Here is a 20,808-nt window from a genome sequence, read left to right on the forward strand (position 1 = left end):
AGGATGAGTCACTGAATTTTGAACTTGTCTGATGAAAGGGTTGTAATAAAACAGACTAGAAACTCTAAAGGAATATAATTATAATCTGTTACATTGCACAAAGGATTATTTTTTTTTTTTTTTTAGGTAAGCAGTTGTAGGATGGCATCCCAACAATGTAGGGCATGTCAAATCAGGAATGTGTTGGAGAAAGAAAGGAGTTCTGGTTCACTGTGCACTTTCTAACAAATAATAATTTCTTATGGAAAATGTAAAGGACAAAGGAATAAAATTATTTTAAGGAACAAGGAACTGACCCCTGAAATAAGCATACATTGTAGATGTTACCTACCAGAGGCAGGTGTCTGAATTCAGAGCAGAAATCTCAGATTTTGTCTAAGCATTGTTGACTCGTGGTTTAGTAGAATTGCATTCATACCTTTGCAATCAAATAGTTGTGCATCTAAAGGTATGCTAACAGAAATTAAGAAAACATTTTAGCATCTCTCCAGGTGTATAAAACTGAGGAAAAACAATTGGTAATATTTATTTTTTTAAAACTTGTCATCTTTCCTGTGGTTATTTAACAGCCACTGTTGACAGCCACAGTTGGAGGAAGTGGTTCTGGTGCACCAGAGGAAAAACAGTCTGGAGCAATATACAGGATAGTGAGGACTGTCATAAACAGACATTTTTTTTCTGCAGTGGTATGGCAAGGAACAGAGATGTTTGGTTTTGCTTTATTTTACCTAGTATGTTGGCCAGCAGTTATAGTTCTGTTTCCAAACATAGCTAATTTCCACTTTTGTCGTTATGTTTCTTGGAGTTGGAAAAATCCCACCTATGAACTCTTTCTTTGATGTCGTCCACCAGTAAGTAACTGACAGATATGATGAGTCTTCTTTTTTCATAGAACATCCTGAAACTTAGAACTTAAATGCCTGAGTTGAACTGCCTCACAGATATTTAGAAAGTGGACATTTTACTGACACTTGTTGAGCCAAGGATCAGTAAAAAGAACAAAGAGCACAATACTAGGGTTCCTTAGATGTTCCTCTCCTGGGTTCCTGGTCATTCTTTTCTCTTTGTTGGTTCTGCTGTCTGTGGTCCATCATTTGTGTTGAGCAAGTTCAAGGAGGAAGAGGCACTAGGCCTTATGAAAATGAGAAGGAACAGTTACTACCTACTCTTGCTTTAGAAAGTAGGATGGCACATGCACAGCTTTGGCTGCCTTCCTTTGTGTCACACATGTGGAGCCTGAGGCTGAGTGCTAATGGGCTGCACCATCACTTCCAATGTATTTGAGGAAAGACTGGCATTAGGATCTTGGATGTGGCCTAGTACTTGTACTAAGGGGAGCATATTTATAATTGTACCACTTATGTGAAACTACAGGATTGAATTCCTTTCATAACGTTTTTTTAGCCTCGTTTTTTAATAGAAAACCAATAGAGTGTGCTTTCTGGTTTTGGAAAACATTTACAGCTGAAGAAGGCTTTAGAGATTAGATTTTAAAAAACACCACTCATTTGTTTCTGCAAATCAATCATGAAAGTAGTCAGCACCAGATTGTTCTGAAAAATAGTTGAGAGGTTTTGACAAGGGGCACCTTGACTGGTCTCACAATTATGAAGACTTTGCAGGTGCAATTATGTGTAGACCATCTGGTTTTATTGAATGAGTATTAAATGCACACTAAGAAGTGTGAAAGTAAATCCCAGGTGAGATGGCATTATGGATTCTTTATAGAAGTTGCAGAGAAATGCCTACTTGAGTATTCACAATCCTTTTGACTTTCTGAATGTGGGAAAAGATAACTATTCTTTCCCATCTGCAAATCCAGAGTTCACCTCAAGCTGACACATCTTTGCACCAATTTTCCAAAACGAAGTGCTTTATCCATTCAGCATTACCGAAAATTGTTGGTATCCTTTATGTTAGTTTTATCTCACTGGAAATGGAGTGAATTAGGAGCCAGAAGCTTTGTTGCAGCAGCAATACATATTCAGTGAGCATTAAGAATACGGGGCCAGTTGTCTTCTCACAGTGTTAAAAGAATTGTTTCTGTCCCACCTGTGGTATTTCAGGCCATTTTTTCAAGGGATAGCTGAGCTGCGAAATATTAAATATTTACCAAATATATGTAAATGCAACTGATGTGAGATTATCTTGCTGGTGCCAATAGATTAAATAAATGGACTGCTTAGACAGAATGTTATGTGCTAATACAGGTGTTCAAAACCACCTGTGGGATAAATTTAGTTTTTCTAGGCACAGCATTGTAAGACCTGACACTCAGTTACATTGCCCATTTGTTGGCAGCTCTGCAAATCTGAGTTGGGCATGAAGTTTCAGATAGGAAGGTTTTTGAGCTGTGCTAGTCTTCATGCATTTAAGTATCAAAGTCATGTCAGCTCTTTCCTGTGCAACATACACAAAAAGGGAATTGAATATCCTGGTATGTACGTACCATGATCTGCTGTGATGTGGCTGACTTACCTTCAAATCTCCCTCTGACCAATTTGGCAGAAGGATTTGATCAGGAACAGTCTACTGCTGCCACTAGCCCAAGAGCATACTCGCAGGTAACTAAGTCTGTCATGTAGAAACTCCTTTCACAGAAAATACTAAGTATTCATTGGCCAGGGAGAAACAGTAGGAAAGTGACTATTTTAGGTTGGCAGTTCAGGCAGTGAGGTGGTGCCGGAACTTCTGCTTCAGAGTGAAGTCTCTTTGTCAACATATACTGAAAATTTTGTTGAGGCTGTTCCACATCAAATCATTAAATATCCATTGAAGTAGGCATGTGAACTTGACTGCTCTACCCCCCATGACTGCACACGATCAAATGAACCTCTGACTTCGCTACCCACTTTCCTCACTTAACAAAGGTCACTTCATTTATACAAAGTGAAACTTTTGCGCCTGAGACATGTTCAGATCCCTGGCAGCCCAGCTATTCAGGTGCCTATCTACATGTTGGGAAAAGTGGGTTCACTGCCTTAGCAGCAGCAGAGATTCAGATTATAGCCCCATTCTGGTGCCCACCTGGACCTCTTCTGTCCTCACTCTCTAATGTTTGCAATTGCTCTCTTACTTTGACTTCCCTCTTGCATCTTTATTCCTCAGCTCTTCATCTGAGTAATCATATTGTTGAAACTCAGCTGTTCCTGGCTCATCAATGCCATTGTAATTAGCAAACCAGAGTTCCTGCCTGAATTCCCATCACAGTACCTTGACCCTTGTCTGTTTAACAGTTTTAAATGCAGCAGACATGGTAGGTGCATGTTGCCATTTCCTACCTGCTCAGCACTGCACAGCTGCCTCAGTAGCATTGAGGCATTTTGCTCATTGTCTCCTCTGCTTTTCCAAATGAGTTTTGACGTTTTCTGTTGCTGTGTGGTGTGATGAGTCCTAGTGGGTCTTTGTCCCACCACACAGAGATGAGGTATAAGACAAGATACTTTGGGATGAGCAGATAGAAAGGCAAATATATGGTACTGCTTTCCTACCCATCATGAGGCAAGGAACAAAGGTGACACACTGATGGGAAGGTGAATTTTTTCCAAATCTCATGTCATTTGTCAAAGTGGCTTTTTGGTAGCATGTATGTGCACTCTCTCACAGCCCTCAGAGACAATGTTCTGCCTGCTGATGCTGCTGCCACTGAACTGGAAGAGGTGAGGGAATGAAGTTGCAGGCGCTCAGCAGATTTAGGGACACGCTTGAGCAATGTCACTGCTGAGTATGCACACATAGGGTTATGGGGGAAGTGGGAAAATTCCATAGAAACCATGTCTCTGAGATGGTACAGAGCAGGTCTTTTCTCTTCCTCTGCACCAAGCTTTTAGCTAATTTTCCAGTTATCTTCATTTTACTTTCCCACCTCTCTTTCTGGGTCTATATCCTGAAACACAAAAGGTGCATCTCCTCGCTGAGGTCACGCCAGCCCTGCGTGTGAAACCCACTGCAGAAGGCCCTATTTTCCCTTTCTCCTGGCCCTCAGAAAGACCCCTATGGGGCAGGGAGGCATGAGGGGCCAGCACAGCCTGGGGGCTGCTGCCAGGGCTGGATGGGGCCAAAGGCAGTTGTGCAGGCAGTGGTACCAGAGGTGTGGGAGCACAGGCCTAGTGGGGCAGATGGAGCAAGGCATCTGCTACCGAAATCTTCACATGGACCTTGACACACACCCATGACTTCCCCCTCAGGCCAGAGTGCTCTCCAAGTGGTGTTGTGGGGGTGGGGGGAGCTCTGTTTCGATCCTAAGGGCTGTGTGTCCAAATCACATTCTGAGAAACAGCTCGGGCACAGTTCCTGATGGACAGTGTCCTCCGGGGGTGGCTCAGCCCCATGACCCCAGAGTTGACCCTGCTGTCTCAACTGAGGAAAGTGTGACACTTGAACCACCAAGTGCTGCACTCTGACAGCCACTCTGCACAGGCAGGACTCTCAGGCTCCCTGGACATGGCTGTAGGGAGCTCAGGTCACCCTTGGGCTCTCTTGTGTAGAGAGCTCAGGTCACACTTGGTTTCCTCAAATGCAGGTACAAAGAGCTTGGGTTACCTTTGGGTATCACAAGGCAATGAAGGGCCACATTTTCAAAACATCCCAGCATGTTGCAAACCCCTAGGTGCATAGGCCAGCCTGGAGCAAGTGCCATGAGAACCCTGCCAGACCCCCCTGTAAGCCTGGCTCTGCTTTCCCTGGGCAGAGTCCAGAGCAGAAGGGGCCTGATGCCAGTGCTCTGCCCCCATCCAGCTCACTGAGCCACAGGAGAGGTGGGAGGTGGAGCAGCCAGGGGCACTGAGGGCAGTTCCAGTGTCTGTTTAAAGAGCACGTTGTGGTGTGTGTTTAGGGCCATTTGGAGATAACTGGTGCTCTGGAAGCAGGGGGGGCAGGGAAATACTCTCAGGCAAGAGCAACTTTCTGCGTTGAGGCCTCACTCTCACCTTCTGGGCTGGCATGCCACCCCAAAAACAGGCTCAGCAGAAGCTTTTGATCAAGGGGGGAAAAGTCGTGAATGATGACCTCTCCGTGGTGGCTGATGTGTATGTGGAAGATGGAGTGGTGCAGCAGGTGGGACCAAACTTAAACCCAGAGCCCTCGACTGGACTCATTGTGCTGGATGCAACCAACAAGCTGGTGATCCCTGGGGGCATCGATACTCACACACACATGGAGTTCCCTTTTATGGGTAGCAGGTCAAAAGATGACTTCTATACTGGAACCAAGGTGGGTGCACATATGTGTGTCTGTGCATGCATTTGGGCTTTCTCAGATCTGTCTGCTGGTTATTTGGTATTACTTCTAAATGAGAAAGAAGAGTGTGAATCAAGCACAGGCAATTGTTACTGTCCCTTGACCAGGATATTGTCATAAGAAAGAAGTTGGAGTACTCAGAGGTTCACCTTCAACTAGTATGTTACTTAGGTTCCTTCAGAAACTAATCTGGCTGAGGGTGACAAGTGTTAAAGGCAGGCATTTACCCTCAACGTGCATTGGTACATGCATCAAGCTTTATACTTTTCTGAGCAAAGATTAACTAAAGCAACAGTTTAATTCCCCACCATCATTGGAGCACTTCTCTGGTAATCTGTTGTTTCTCCTCTGTTAGCATAGGGGAATGCACACTTTTCTTCTGTCATTCTCTTTGGAGCTTAGTGTGTCTCTCAGTGCAAGTCCAGTTCAAATAAACTTTCTGGAGTTACCTAATTTCTCTCAGTTTTACCCTAGGTATGTTGGGGGTTTTTTTAGCTTTTTAGCTGATCTCGTTATATTCCCTGCATGTGAACAGAGTATCAATTCCTCACATTAACAGTATTATGCATCATCTCTATACAGTTAAAATACAGAGCTCCCCAAAATTTTTAAGGCACTTTTCTAAAAGCTTTGCTGTGAAGGTTGAAATCTTTGCTCACAGAAGGGATCACATTGCCCTGCTTGGCTTGTCTGGTAGCCAGCACCTTTAGAGGGCTTTTATATCCTGTTCCTTTCACAGCAGAACTGGGGTTTGCTAAAAAGCAGAAAGTAATTGTTTTTTGAATAACTTTTTGAGATACTGGACAGGGAAGCTGTGAAAAAGAGACTACATATACAAAACAGAGTGTCCAGATAGTCTCTTTGGTGCCTACAAGAAGAAGATTCTAGATCCAGCTTAGTGATCAGATATCTAGTTAGATATTGTGGACCTTCTTAATCCAGGTCAAAGTGTGGAAAGCATTCAGAGCTATTCACTGAAGGTCATTATCTGACAAATATTTTGGCAAGAAATTCAGGGAGACAGTTGTGTTAAAACTATTGCAAAATATGCTACAATGATTAGCTAAGATTTACTCATTCAGTTAAATAAGTAAAGGCACCTCTCTTTACAAAGAGAGGAGAAAAGATATTGGGGATAAAAAAAGTCTTTTAGTGGAGTTGTGGAATCCATGACATCTTTTTTTCTTGAAGTCTATAAATATTCTTTAATTCTAAATCCTGTTTAACAAATTAGATGGTCTTGTTGAAAAATATTTGACAGTTTGAAGAACTTTTCTTGGAGAAAATGTTTTACTGAATTCATCACAGATTTTCAAATACTTATGTCACTCTCCCAACCTCTTATTTTGCAAAATATGCTGACATATTTACAATTTTGCTTCTGAGTACTAAGTGAACTGCAGGAGGGAAGAGACTGATTGATCTAGAAAGAGTAATAATATAGCATGAATTTAAACTATGTATATTTTGATTTGAAGTGGTTTGCAAAGGAATATTGTTCAGAGCAATAGAGAGAACTTCCCTTGCTAATTTGCAAGAGAGCAAAAATTTCAGAAAAGTAATTTCTATATTGAATCAATTTCTGTTATTCAAGAATCTGATTTCTCCGAGTAATTGATAAAAATCCTTCAAAGTAAAAAAAAAGTAATAATTCAATTTTCCATTAAGGAGAGTAAAAAATTATTAGTTAAAAGCAATTTTTGATTCTCATGCATTCATAAAGTAAGGGGGGGGTATTTATTTAATTACTTGAAAATATTTATATGAAATATGTAACTACCTCATTCTATTTAAAAATCTGCTATACAGTTTCACTAAATGATATCCTGCCACTAATAAAAATAACTGTAAAACACTTTTACAATCCTGTTGGTGTTAGACAAGAGTTTGGGAATTTTCACAGTATATGTTCAAACTGAATTGGTTTTGGTTTATTGATTGTGTATCTGCCCTTTAATACTTCCCTGTCACACAGGCTTGCTTTATGGCCTATATAGGTTCTGAGGAAGCATTTCTCAAGTTGACCTTGGTCTTCTGGTGCTCTTCTTTCTCTGTGATTCCACACACTTAAGGAAACTCAGTGATGCATGAATGCTACAGGCTCATCTCCAAATCTAGGATAAGTTTTTGTACATGTGCGAAAGCTTTTCCTTTCAGTCTGAGAATTTCACTGTGATTCTCCTGAATACCTTTTGAGAACATCTTTCTCAAAGCAGATGAAATTAATCTCCACAATCATTTTGCAAGTTCAGACTTCACTCAGGGAAACTCTTCAGTGGCTTTTGGCTTTCCAGTGTATCAAGATTAATTGCTGCACAGGGAGTTGGAGAGGGTGGGAGGAAATTTGCATTCTCTTGATTGCTAAATATTGACTTTCTTCTTTTCAGGCTGCTATAGCAGGAGGGACCACTATGATCATCGACTTTGCCATCCCTCAGAAAGGCTGTTCTCTTACTGAGGCCTTTGATACATGGAAAAGCTGGGCAGACCCTAAAGTCTGCTGTGATTATTCACTGCACGTGGCGGTTACATGGTGGAGCAACAAGGTAGAAACTAGAGCTGATTATCAGTTCCATGAATTGGTATCACACCTGCTTTGAATTAGTCCTCATGTGCTAAATATAGCTTGCTGGCAGTGTAATGGTTAGCATTTTTGTGAGTAAAAACAGCATTTGAAATAGCCCACACCATTCTAAAAGTGCACATATTTAAAAAACTAAAGAAAGTCTGCAGATAGTCTATATTTTTGGATAATACTGCGCAAAGGTAAAGGTAGCAGTTGTGCAAGACCAAGACTAGGCAGACCAGAGGGGGAAAGGTTTCTGCAATAATTTTGCCTTTTTTCACTTGAACACTTGAAATTTTATATTCCTGTTGAGTCTTGGTAGTTTGTATTTGGGTTTTTTTTAATAAGGTACTGAAAAATATGGTACTTTACTTCATTTGTAAAGGAGGATTTCTATTCCTGGGTAACTGCAGTAACATCCCCTTAAAGTAAAGCAGGACTGGAGAAAATAGTAAATTGAATGTGAGATTATCTAAAAAACCTTTTTGGAATTTATATATGGGAGAATCATCCCTGTTGAGTGAATGTTTGCTAATAACCTGGAAACTTTACTGAATTAATTAATTTTTCAGGTGCTTGATATCTATCTGAATGTGCCCCATGTTTTACAAGATCACTTTGGATTCTCAGAGAACTATGCATCAGTACACGGATATATTAAGTCATTTCCATTTTTAAATAAGAGTACCAAAGTCTTCACTCTGCAAACAACACATCTTTGATATTCTGTATGCTGAGCGCTAAAATAGGCTGACCACAACTTCTAGCTTAAAGCAAAGACATAAAATAAATTCTCCAGTGAAGTTTGAGTAATGTGCATTTGAAACAGCCTTGGTAGAGAACAGTGAAGTACTGAAAAATCCAATAAAACTAGAGAAGTGTAAATCAATTAAATGTTCTGGTCTATATTAAGAATTTAAATGTTTTTAAAGGCCATGATTGAAAGAAATAAAAAGGTCTAATATTTTGTAGCTGTAAAGGACCTGGGTGAAGAAGACTAATATTTCATGCCCTTCTGATTAGCTCTCATCTCCTCAGGATTTAAAGTATTGATTAAAAGCATACATTCTTTACAATACCTTCCCTTTTTTATAGTAAATAGGGAAGAAGAGAACAAATGACATGCCTCTCTATATTTGTGCCAGAGCAGGGCCTTTATTTGATAATTCCCACTTAAAATATGCTCTCATTCCTTCTCTGGACAAATTAAAAAAAATTCCTTGAGTTTTATATAAATCTCTCCTTTCTTGGGCAGATCCAACCAGATTATTAAAGAGCAGATGAAAAGTAAAAAAAAAAAAAAAAAGTACTTTTTGAAAGGAATTAATCCCATGGAAATTGTAATAGCATTACAGATTCATGTCAATTACTGTCACCATCATTTTACTGGGAAGGGAGAGCCAAAGTTACATAATGTTGTTACAGCTAACCAGCTGAGCAAGAAGCCTTTGGACTAAAATCTGTGTCTTTCTTTCTTTGGGACATAATGTTTTGCTGGGCTTCATAAACCCTAGCAGAAGCAGGGCATATTATCAAGGACTGCATACAAGCAAAAAAACAAACCAAAAACCAAAACCCACAAACAAACACACACACACACTCCAGGAAAAACAAAACAAACAGACAAAACAGGCTTGCATTTAGCATTTTGGAACCATTTTGTTTGACAACAAAATATTTCAAAAGGCTGTGTGTTGTTTAGAGTTAGGACAAAGCTCTAAGAGATGAGATCTTTTCTGTCATTCTGTTGTTTGCCAGAAGCTGAAGCCTACTACAATCCAATTTTCAAAATCAGTTTTGCACAAATGTATATGTTGTGTGAGTTGGATGCATTGACTGTAATATTGGACTGGGTGTTTTCAATATCAGGAGGTTTATTTGGAATAAAATTCTGCTTCAGTATCTTTTGCAAAAAGCATTCCCTTCATGCTATTCACTTGTGCCTCCAATATCTGCACTGCCATGCTACTCATTTATATACTTTGAGAATTAATTTATTACAAGAATAGTAGAAGTCAGTCTTTACATATGTGACTTGGGCTGCTTATACTGAACGTATGTTTGATGAGTGAGTGAAGGCTCACCCTTCACACTTACAATTTCTTTATACAAGGTTACTAACATGTAAAAGATAATTGCTGTATTCTGAAAATTGCTGACTGTTTTTCAGGTGAAGGAAGAAATGAAACATCTTGTTCAAAACAAAGGAGTCAACTCCTTCAAGATGTTTATGGCCTATAAAGACATATACATGGTCAATGATGAGGAGTTATTTGCAGCCTTTTCCTGCTGCAAGGAGCTTGGAGCAGTTGCTCAAGTCCATGCCGAGAATGGGGAGCTAATTGCACAGGTGCACATATGACATTTTTTTCGTCAGAGTCAGGAACATAGATGGTCCCAACCCTAGGTCTCTCCAAACATAGTCAGCTTATCTAACAGGAACAAATCCAGAAGTAAGGACAAAGTTTCACTGACAGGGCATGAAAGTCTCAACATCTCTCTATGTGTAATTAGCCTCACTTCACACTTGCCACTGTCAGTGCTATGTGGAGGCACTGAGAGTATAACTGTCCTGGTTATACTAGATACCAGTTATAACTATAGTGGCTATACTAGAATAGTTTCTTCAACTATTCTTGTCAACAGTGCTTTGACTCTGGCCCAGGCCCCAAAATGAAAATTAAGTTATTGCTAAATAATCTCAAATTAGCAAATCTTGGGCTACTGAAATATAGTAGGGACAAAATCTTATGCCTCTTAAAACCTAGGAGTTTTCAGAGGCTCTGAATATGTATCTTTGTGTTTAGTAAGGACTTTTCCTTTTTCTTTTTTTTTTTTTTTCTTTTTTACCTGTGGGGGTTACTACTGTAACACAGTTACTGGCTGTGATCATTGAAGAGCACATACTGAGAGAGGAGTAGGGTTTTCAAAAGTGGTGATTTACCCCTGCAAGCTAGTGAATCTGAATTTACTTAGCTATTCTGAGACCTGCGTTTATTGAGATATATTGGATTTCAGATAAAACAACAATAATTTATCTAGGAAAAAATTGTAACTGCCTTGTTGGTTTTTTTCCCTTGAACTGGTTGCAGTGGGTGGTTTAGAATCCATTTGACTGGCAGCACGTTCATGAATCCATGGCTACACTTTATTTGACTCTTACATGTTTTTGTGTGGTGTTCAGGGTGCAAAGAAGATGCTGGCAATGGGAATAACTGGCCCTGAGGGTCACGAGCTGTGTCGTCCTGAAGAGGTGGAGGCTGAAGCTACACAAAGAGCAATTACCATAGCAAATGCTGTAAACTGCCCCCTTTATGTAGTCCATGTAATGAGTAAATCTTCAGCAAGGGTGATAAGTAATGCACGAAGAGGAGGTAAAAGTCCTAATTCTTTTATGCTTGGACAGTGACACTGGAGAAGGGGTCATGGAAAACCAAACACAGCATTGGTGTCCTACTTGTCATGAGTGCCATAGCCTCAGAACATGGGTGAATTTCTTGGAGTGGGATGTCAAAACTGTGTGTGTGTTCTTGGGCTCAAGGGGAGCAGTGTGGAATAACAGCAACTGGAATTAAGACTTTCCTTTCTCTCCAGAGCAAACTGTTTTCTCTTCATACTGTACCTCCCAGGTCAAAGTGAGGGCCAGGACAGCACTATTGCATTAGAAATTATGTCACCAGTCCAAGGCAATAAATGCTCTGCTATTGCCCCCCATTGAGTCTGCAAGACTTTATCCACTATTTAGTTGAGACATTCTACGACAGTGACCATACCATATTTTAACAGACAGTGCCATGATATGACTACAACTCCTATTCACTGGTCATTTAGAAGTTATGGTGATGATGACAATGCCTGAAAGCCTCAATTGCCTGTAGTGCAGGGTTTCTCAGGTTTGCATTGCTGCATTCATAAATAGATCTGGTCAGCCAAGGGAGCCTGACCTTTTTGACCATCTGTTGGACAGAGTAGAAACAGCCTGAAGGCTGTAAATGTTTAGGATGTTTTATCTCCTTATCTATAAGTTCATCCAGAGCAGCCTGTGGAACTACAGCACATGAGGAGACTATGAGGTGGAAGGAACAGGAAAGAAACCTGTGATTTGTAAAACCTAAAACTTTATGGAATATCTGTCCTCATTATCTTTTTACATCTTTTTTGCTTCATTTTTACATCTTTTGCATTTACAACTTGTTTTCACCTGACCTAGCATGAATTGCATACCGACCTCATTTTCCTTACTTCTTGACTTTAGATAGTGCCTTCACAGGGGGCATAGATTATTAATATTAAAATGTAGAGTATGAGAGCTTGGTGAATCAAAGCCAGTGTGATGTCGTTGTGTTAATATAGATGGATATGTTTATGCAGAATATGTGTTAACTATGACTTCTAGTAAGACTTAGAAGTAATTCAAGTTTATAAAAGAACTCGTCAGAATGTATTTTACAAGCACATTTTTTAGTACTGTGCTATATTAGATTCCTCCACTAGATGACAGTGCTGCTGGGAATGTGGATTATATCCATCAGTGCATGGTTATTTGTATGTTCACAGGCATGGTGTGAACATTAACTACAAGAAGCTGTTACAACAGTTAAAATACCCGGCTTAAAGATGAAACACTGGCTGTGAACACAAAAGGGATAAGATAGAAGATGGTGTTTTATAATACATTATTCAAGTACAGAATTTTATGCTGACAGTAAATACTGTAAAATAATCTTAAGTATGTGTTATAAGAATAACCTGCAGTGCCAGTTTGATAACTGATGATAGGTATCTGATTCTTTGATATGTAAGAAGATGAAATTGGGACAACTTATGCTTATTGTGGTGCAAATTGTATTTTGTAGCTTCCTGGGCTGATGTAGTCAGAATCATTAATGCTTACCTTTGTGCACAGCAACATATAACATTTCTTCATAGTTAATATCTATTTGCATAGAAATGTATTGTTTAGAAAACAGAAATCTCAAAAACAGAAATTTCAAAAGGTAAATAAAGGTAGTTACAAGAATGATCATTTTTAATGAGACTGATCTGTATAAATTTTGGCAATTAGAAGTTCATTATTGTTGGTTTCAATAGAAGTTATTTTCCATTCTTTGGTGAAAAGTGATAGTAGAAAACAATGAGTTCCAGACAAAAAAAAAAAAATTCTCAAACTATTATATGAATGACATAAACAAAACTCAAATATTTTGATGAAAGACATTCAACTGGGACAGATTAAAACCACAGGAATGTGAAAACTGTGCAAACTCTTAAAATACTGGAAAGCTCTCAAACATTTGAAAAAAATAACTCTAATAGAGTTTATTCATCTTTCCAAGATTATTTCTCCATGTCTTGATGCTAGCTTCCTGCTATTTACAATTGTGACATTTTTCTTGGTCCTTTCCAAGCACTTAGCATGAAGAACAATATGTGTGTGCATATTCATCCCCGCCCTTGTTGGAGGAAGATTGCTATCCCTTTCCAATTCCATCACTGACCTCAGAAGGAGGGTCTTCAGTCAGTGAAATCTATTTTCTGAGTGACAGTGTGATACCAGAACTGAAGCATTGCTTCTCAAGTTCTATGGGTGGTGATTCTCCTAGTCAAAAATGTAAGTCAGAGCCCAATTCTTTGTCTCTCATTTAGACACACAAGGTGAGAAATAATTTTAGAGACCAAAGGCCTGATACATCTTGCTGAACACAGTAGGCATAGTTCTGTTGTCTTCTATGACCTATAGTTCAGATCTTAAAGGCTAAAATCAGTTATACAGACTGTAAAGGGATAGTAGTTCTTATTCTAGATTAAACAAACTTTAAGAGAATCAGATGAGTGAAAGTCTTTCCTTCTCCCCTCCATGCCAAACTTCATTATCTATGTCTGCTCTGATCTCCAGCAACACCACTCACTGAAGGAAACCTCCAGACTGTAGCAGCAAGTTTCTCATGTACATCAGTAGTAGCTGCTGAATATTCAACTGAAAATCCAAAATTCCCACACTGTGACTATGTTGGAGAGGGACAGGCTAACTCCTGACCCCATCCTGTTCTTTCTTGGGCACCCTACCAGACTGTTTGTAAAAGCAGTGGTTCATCAGTTCTCCACTGAGAGGGCAAAGACAGCCTCTCTGTGAGAACTGTCCTTGCTTGTGTCAGTGGGCTGTTTCTTCATCCATGTGTGAAACATGATCTTGAATCTTGATAGATTAGGTAGAGGAACTGTATTCTTTTACAGAAGGGCAGTCTGATATATCTGTATGCATGACAGTCTTATTCTCTTAAGCGGAAAACAAAAAGGATCATCATCCTGCTATTGTATAAAATCTTCACTACAATGAGAAGAGAGGGCTGTAGAGCACTTCTCAGGCAGTGTAGCTCCTTCTCTTCTTTGGACTAGGTGAGGTAAACTTAATGGGGCCCTGTCACCCTTTCCTTCCACCAGAACTGCCTATGCAGAAAGCAAGGCTAATCAAATATGATTTAGGGATAGATGATTTATACTGTCTCCTCCTAAAAAATGCTTTCAGTCTTAAGTGCATGAAAGGCTGGAGACCATAGAATCACAGAATGGTTTGTGTTGGAAGGGACCTTAAAGATCATCTAGTATAATGATTAAAGATTATATCCCTTTGCTCATTTAGCTGTGCTGTTACAGCCAGGGAAGTGAGAATTTCTAGTGAAGATCAGAAGTGGAGAGCAAAATCTTGCTAAAAAAGTCAACCTTTAAAAATGTTTTTCCTTTTCTAAAAACTGCATACAAAAATATGTACTTGGCCAGATTCCAAGAAGTTTGCTTAGATTTACAAGGTCAGTTCCTACCATCAGTCACAGATTAGGTCTCCTCTTAGTGAGAGGAAGGGCATCTCCATACTTGAGGGTATACAGACTCTAAAGCTGATTCTGAGCACAGGAGTGCAACTGAAAATGCCAACTTTTTAGCTGTCTCATGCAGGACATCTCAGGTCCAGACTGTATAAAGCCTAACTGGTGCAATGCTGTGCCTGATTTAATAAACCCTGCCTTGCAGTTCTGCACCTTTCAGAGCATAGCTTGTAAGTGAGTATCCTTGCCCCATATGACTTTAAGTGCTTCTAAAATTTCTACTGGACTAAGAACATACAGATCAGATTTTCAAGCTTTTAAATGTTTTTTGGTGTTTATCAATATTGTAGCTCTTTGTGAGTTCTGATAGGTGGTAAAATATATTGCAGTTGAATGTTCTCTTTTATATAGTAATCTATGTGAAAATAAATCTTGCTAGCCAGTTTGGGCATCTGATGAAGAAGTCGCCACATCCAGAGCTATTTCTCAGCATCTCAGAAATGTCAGCAAGACCAAACAGCAGAACACTTTCCAGTTTGGGTTTTTTTTTTTTTTTTGAATGCAGGAAAACATAACAAGTGGAAAGACCCGATTTATTGCTGCATTACTCTACTTTTATGCCTATAGGCAGAAGTCAGTCAAGCTTGAATAACCTTAATGCAGAATATCCTTGTTGCCAATCGAGCTAAAAGAGTCTCAGTGCGGAATTTCCTTGTTATTTGGATTAAAGCAGAGTCTTGATATTATTTTATCCTTCAGTCTGGCTAGTCACAGTCCAAATTAAATGTGAGAAATTTCTCAGTCAGCAGAACTGTCCAGAGGTAGTCTATTGAAACTACAATGTTCAGACTCAAAATCACTTGTGGAAAAAACTCTATCTACTCTTCCCACTCATGGGAACAAAGGAATCTGGTCAAGTCAAATTCTAACTGCAGAAATCAGCTGTGGTACATGAGTTAGAATCAACTAAGCATATCCAACTGGGAGATTGGAAACTTCCTTTCGCTTTGATGTTGTGAAACTGAGATAAGAAAATTATTTATGGAAGCTAAAAACTCAGTCTTTTACTGCCATTTCAACTTTAATCATTTATAGATATATCCTAATGATTCATAGTACAGGTTTACTTTGAATAGAAGTTTCTTCAGCTTGTTTAGATGCAGTAGGAGAGACACACACACACTTCCCCCCCTCTTCCCTTTCTCCTGGCTTTGATCATAAAAAATCTGCCAAAAGCCTAATATGTAAATATGATAGAGTAATTACATATACCTGAATTTTTCTCTCTATACCTCCATTTGTGGTAACCTACCCTCAAATACAGTTCTTGGAGTTGCCCAGGGAAGGCCAAGATCTCCTGCAGGAGCTCTGCATTAGGAAAACACTGATCTGCCTCAAACCTCCTCATTGAATGAGTGGTCATATCACTTCCACACCTGGCTTCATAGTCAGTGCTTTAAGACCTGAACATAAGATGCAAAAACAAGTAAATTACTGCCTAAATCATGATTTTAAGTCTAAAAGAGAGTCCAATGTACAATCTGCAAAGGTTTGCTTTGTCACTTTCCAACAGTACCATGAATGTGTGACTTAGACACAGAAAGATAGAGAAAGGTCACTTGTATTACCAAGCAATTACCAGCTGAGGCCTTGCTGGGGTAATGCAGTGGTAGTTTTAATAAAAACTGAGCCTGGAGTGAAATCTGGGATCCATAGCAAAATGCCCACAGTCTGCAGGGAACAAGGGAGGGAGAAGACTCTTGTGGGGATCCAGCACAGGCTGCCTTTAACCAGAACCAAGCAGCCTATGAGTGGGTGTGGAAGGTCCCAGCTCACTCTGGTTCTGTAGTGATCATTGCAGTTGGGGGCATTGCCACCTGCCAGCTACAGAACGGCAAAGTGGCTGGACAACTTCCTTAGGGAGTGAAACATCTTGTTCTGACGAGTTTCAAACCCATTTTACCCAGGAGGAAAAAATAGTTAAAATATGTTAGCTCTGTCCAAGGGCTAACAGCCAGTCTGGGTTGGTGTCCTCTTCCTAGGAAATTAAAATACTGTGCAACAAAGGATTAAAGATTAAAATTTGGGACATAACTTTTAAAATTAAATTATTTATAATTTTTGATTTGGGAAGTGTTTTTATACTTTTCAGTTTATGTCTAGTGCCATATTGTTCTTCCTGGCACAATTGTAGCCTGATGATTAAAAGTAACACCTTGTAAAGTCTATATGTTGTATGTATTAACTTACATTGTTATATTGTTGGTAATTTCAGAGCACCAATAGGTGCTACCAAGTATATGAATCTTGAACATAATTAATGCAACTGAGGACATTGGAACGGTGTTCCTTTTGAAATCTCAATCACATGTCTTGTAAACAATGTGTAGAACCCATTATAATATATATGTCAACAATTTAATTAAAAAACTTGCCCAAGCAATGTTCTTATAAGGAAATATATTGTAAGATCACCAGCAGAATATTCAGAACAAAGATTCTGTGTTATAGCTTAGTTTATTATGTCCTTCCATATGGTGGTGTTTAATTTGAAACACTCATTCAAATTTAAATTCATTGCCACCAAAAAGATCCTCAACAGAAAAAATACAAGGTGTGCATTTTTATGTTGTTTGATGATGACACACCATTGCTTTACATTTTTCAGGAAAGGTGGTTTATGGGGAGCCTATTGCTGCTAGTCTTGGCACTGATGGCACCAACTACTGGAATAAAGACTGGGCTCATGCTGCAGCATATGTGATGGGACCTCCACTGAGACCTGATCCATCTACTCCTGGTTTCCTCATGAACTTACTGGCCAAGTAAGCAGATGAACAGTGACAGCTGATACCCAAGTGCACAGCAAATTCTATCTGGATTATATAATAGCTGGTTGATGCTCTGGAGATTTTCTAAGTACAGAATGTTACATTATCAGGAAGGAGAAATAGAAGGTGAAGCCATAGAAGAAAAACATTTCAGTTTCCAGATTTTGTTTCTCTGAACTCTTGTGGCCTTCTGTCCCCATGTGATTGTATTCAATAAACCTTGCCTTGCTAATACTGCAGCAAAAATTGCAACATGCCCAGGAGGACAGTAAGGCTGTAAGTCAGTGGGAAATGTTTAAAAAGTGAGGTCACATCTAAGTTTTCTGGGTTTTGTTGTCAGCTACCTTTTTCACTTGAAATTTGAATGTTGCACAAAAATAAGCCTGCTAACTTCTGAAAGTACATATAAGTTATGCACTTCATAAAATCTCTGTCAGAAGGAGGTAAAAAAAGAAATATCTTTCAGACACCTGCAGTTAATAAGATGTGTGGTTTGCTGGTATTTCATTAACAATTAAGGTTAACTCCACAAAAGGGTTGAATTTGACCAAAGAGCCTGTGAAGGTGTGCCTGAACACTCAGTGATTGTTGTGTGGATCTGTAGTAATTTCGCAGGGCATATGGAGAGGCACAGACTAAAATTGCCCAAAATGAGGATGAAACTAAGCTGGTTGCTCTGGGCAAAGTGGAACAGTACTCCACTTGTGGGACACCTTTGACATATCCAGAGTAAAGATGTTAGTGTTAGTGCTTGGTTTCTTCCCAGGGGTTTCTGAAGAGGAAACTTCATAGGGGAACTGTCTGTTACTGTGGAGCTGCTCTTGGAGGATGGAACTGAAGACAGGCTGGCAGGGCATATTGTTTTTTCCTTGAAGGATATTTTCCTATATGCCACTGTCTGGCACATGCTTTGATTCATAATGAACTTTGTTTCTCTGTAGTGATGACCTGTCTGCGACAGGGACTGACAATTGCACCTTTGACACGTGCCAGAAAGCTCTGGGAAAAGATGACTTCACAAAAATCCCTAATGGAGTGAATGGTGTGGAAGACAGAATGTCAGTCATATGGGAAAAAGGCGTTGTAAGTATATCAAAATGTCAGAACATGGAGGTAGCCGATTTCTCCAAAAAAATATAATCTCTCAGCAGTTTTTATCTGTCCATTTTTATCAAGTTTGTTTATCATAGGTTAACTCATTTTATTGAAGACTGTAACAGAGTCATTACTAACTCTCATTTTATGGTCCTGGAAGATGGAATAAGATTCTTGGTGCTTAAAATATATCACTAAAGAATCATTTCTATCATTCAGCAGTAAGGCATTGCTATTGTTTCAGTGGTAGTGCACAGTACAATTCCTTGCAGCATTTTTTTCAACTGATGAAATGAAAATAAAAAGAAAGATATACCCACAGTTTCAATTTGATCAGCACTGTATTTTTTCCTCTTTGATCTCTCTCAAACCTAGCTGTTGGAGGAGTTTCTTCACTGGGTATGTGCCTCTCAACTTCTAATTTGGGTTTTAAGAAATGCTTCTTTAATGTGTGCCTCAGCTGTGTGATATGATGAAATGAGCACTTTCAGATCTCACTGATTTCAGATTCTCAGCATCAACACAAGAATGCTCAGTGCTTTTCAGGACCATGTTTGATTTGGGGGACGTGAGGCAATCTGTTGAGGGATCTGCTGCATACTGGGTGTTATGATTTTTCTGGCTAATAAAAAACTGTTCAGTTCTGGAGGCTCTAGTTCTATTTAATATTAAGTTCTCTTGTGGTAATGAAGTCATGTTGATAATGCACTGTGAAGCATATTACACTGGTCACAGCAGAATTATCTACCCCACACATTGGTAAGCATTTGCTCCATGATCTCTCTTGTTTATTGTTTTTGGGATGTTTTATACAAAGGACACACATTTATGCCTATGTTCAGGTGTGGCATAGCTCTAGTGTGATTTTTTATGACATAAACTGAAATTTAACTTCGTAGGAAAGTGAGACATGAATATGTACATCAGTGTGGCTTTTGAACAGTGTATCCTGTTGGGCAAGACAGTTTTTAAAGAAGTTCTTCAATCGGTATTATCCTCCCTTTTTTCACTTGTAAAATATTACACAACTGTGTAATGTTTGTCTGAGAGCTTCCTCCCTTCCCACACACCATTATTTAGAAGAGTAGTGTTCAGCATTTTCATTATGCTTTTCTTCTCAGATGACTGCTCACAGACATACAAACATGTTTTTGTGACGTTCTGATTCCTAGACATTCTGACTATGCACAATATTACTGCCAGCGTAGATGGCTTTCCAAGCAAACAACAGTCATGGACACTGGATTAAATTAATTACATAGCACTGGACAGTCCCAAGACACATATATATCCGTTATGATTTTCCATTTTACTGATGTATCACATCAGCAAATCTGTTTCTTATACTACTTGATTTCAACATTTACTGAACAGTACTATCCTCTCTGTTATTGCTGAAGAAATTTGCAAATCAGTTTTCCTATATTACACATTGTACCTCGCCTCTTCTTCATCATCTTCTAGACTCTCCTTTATCCTGTCTCACTATTTTCCAAAACCTAGATACCTGGGACATGTTTCCTGAGGAAACTACTGAACAGGAATATGGATTTAAAGCCAGCTAAAACATTTGATTTCAGTTGACGTATGACTGGATCCACAGAGCATTTGGCTTTAAAGTTGTCTTTTTTTTTTTTTTTCTCTTTGCTGTGGGATAAAGTAAGATAAAGTTATGGTATTCAGTGAAAGTACATTGCAGTATGGGCATCTGAGACAAATTGTTATTTTTACTTCTTTTAAAATCTTCAGTATGACATCAAAAAAAAATTGATGTGATGTCACTCATTCTAGCTTTTTCAATAAGAGGAACAGTTTTTTCATTCCTTGTTTAAAAAAGTAATGAGTTTGGTTTTGTGTACTCTTTTGCAGTACAGTGGAAAAATGGATGAAAACAGATTTGTAGCTGTTACCAGCACAAATGCAGCAAAAATCTTTAACCTTTACCCAAGAAAGGGGAGAATTGCTGTAGGTTCTGATGCTGACATTGTAATTTGGGATCCTAAAGCTACAAGGTATGTATGGGAAATTATTTTCCCCCTATCCAACCTTTCTGCAGGAAAAAATATCTCAAAGCCTTTGTAAAACAACAAGCCTTTCGGTGAGGTTATGATGTCTTTCAACAGCACCTCACAGGAATTAATTATAAGTTTTTTGTCTCCTACAATAGTGTATGTAAGGAGAGATCTTTAATCCCCAGATGGATTAAAAAGTATTCTCCTAGATTGCTGACTAAGTGCAAAAATTAAAAAGTCTGTAC

At 39.0% G+C, this 20,808-nt stretch overlaps 1 protein-coding gene across 1 annotated transcript in view; it reads left to right on the forward strand.

Moving 5' to 3' along the window:
* The first annotated feature begins 4,809 nt into the window (after positions 1–4,809).
* DPYS (dihydropyrimidinase) overlaps positions 4,810–20,808 on the forward strand; it is a 29,091-nt gene continuing 13,092 nt past the window's right edge. Inside the window, exons 1-7 of the mRNA XM_008924014.3 lie at positions 4,810–5,211; positions 7,626–7,784; positions 9,975–10,154; positions 10,989–11,178; positions 17,294–17,450; positions 18,398–18,539; positions 20,421–20,563. Coding sequence (XP_008922262.2) covers positions 4,942–5,211; positions 7,626–7,784; positions 9,975–10,154; positions 10,989–11,178; positions 17,294–17,450; positions 18,398–18,539; positions 20,421–20,563 — 1,241 coding nt within the window. The 5' untranslated portion in view covers positions 4,810–4,941. The remainder of the gene's footprint in view (positions 5,212–7,625; positions 7,785–9,974; positions 10,155–10,988; positions 11,179–17,293; positions 17,451–18,397; positions 18,540–20,420; positions 20,564–20,808) is intronic.

Source organism: Manacus vitellinus, unplaced genomic scaffold, assembly GCF_001715985.3.
Source record: "Manacus vitellinus isolate BGI_N305 unplaced genomic scaffold, ASM171598v3 scaffold_1_pilon, whole genome shotgun sequence".
Taxonomy (NCBI): Eukaryota; Metazoa; Chordata; class Aves; order Passeriformes; family Pipridae; genus Manacus; species Manacus vitellinus.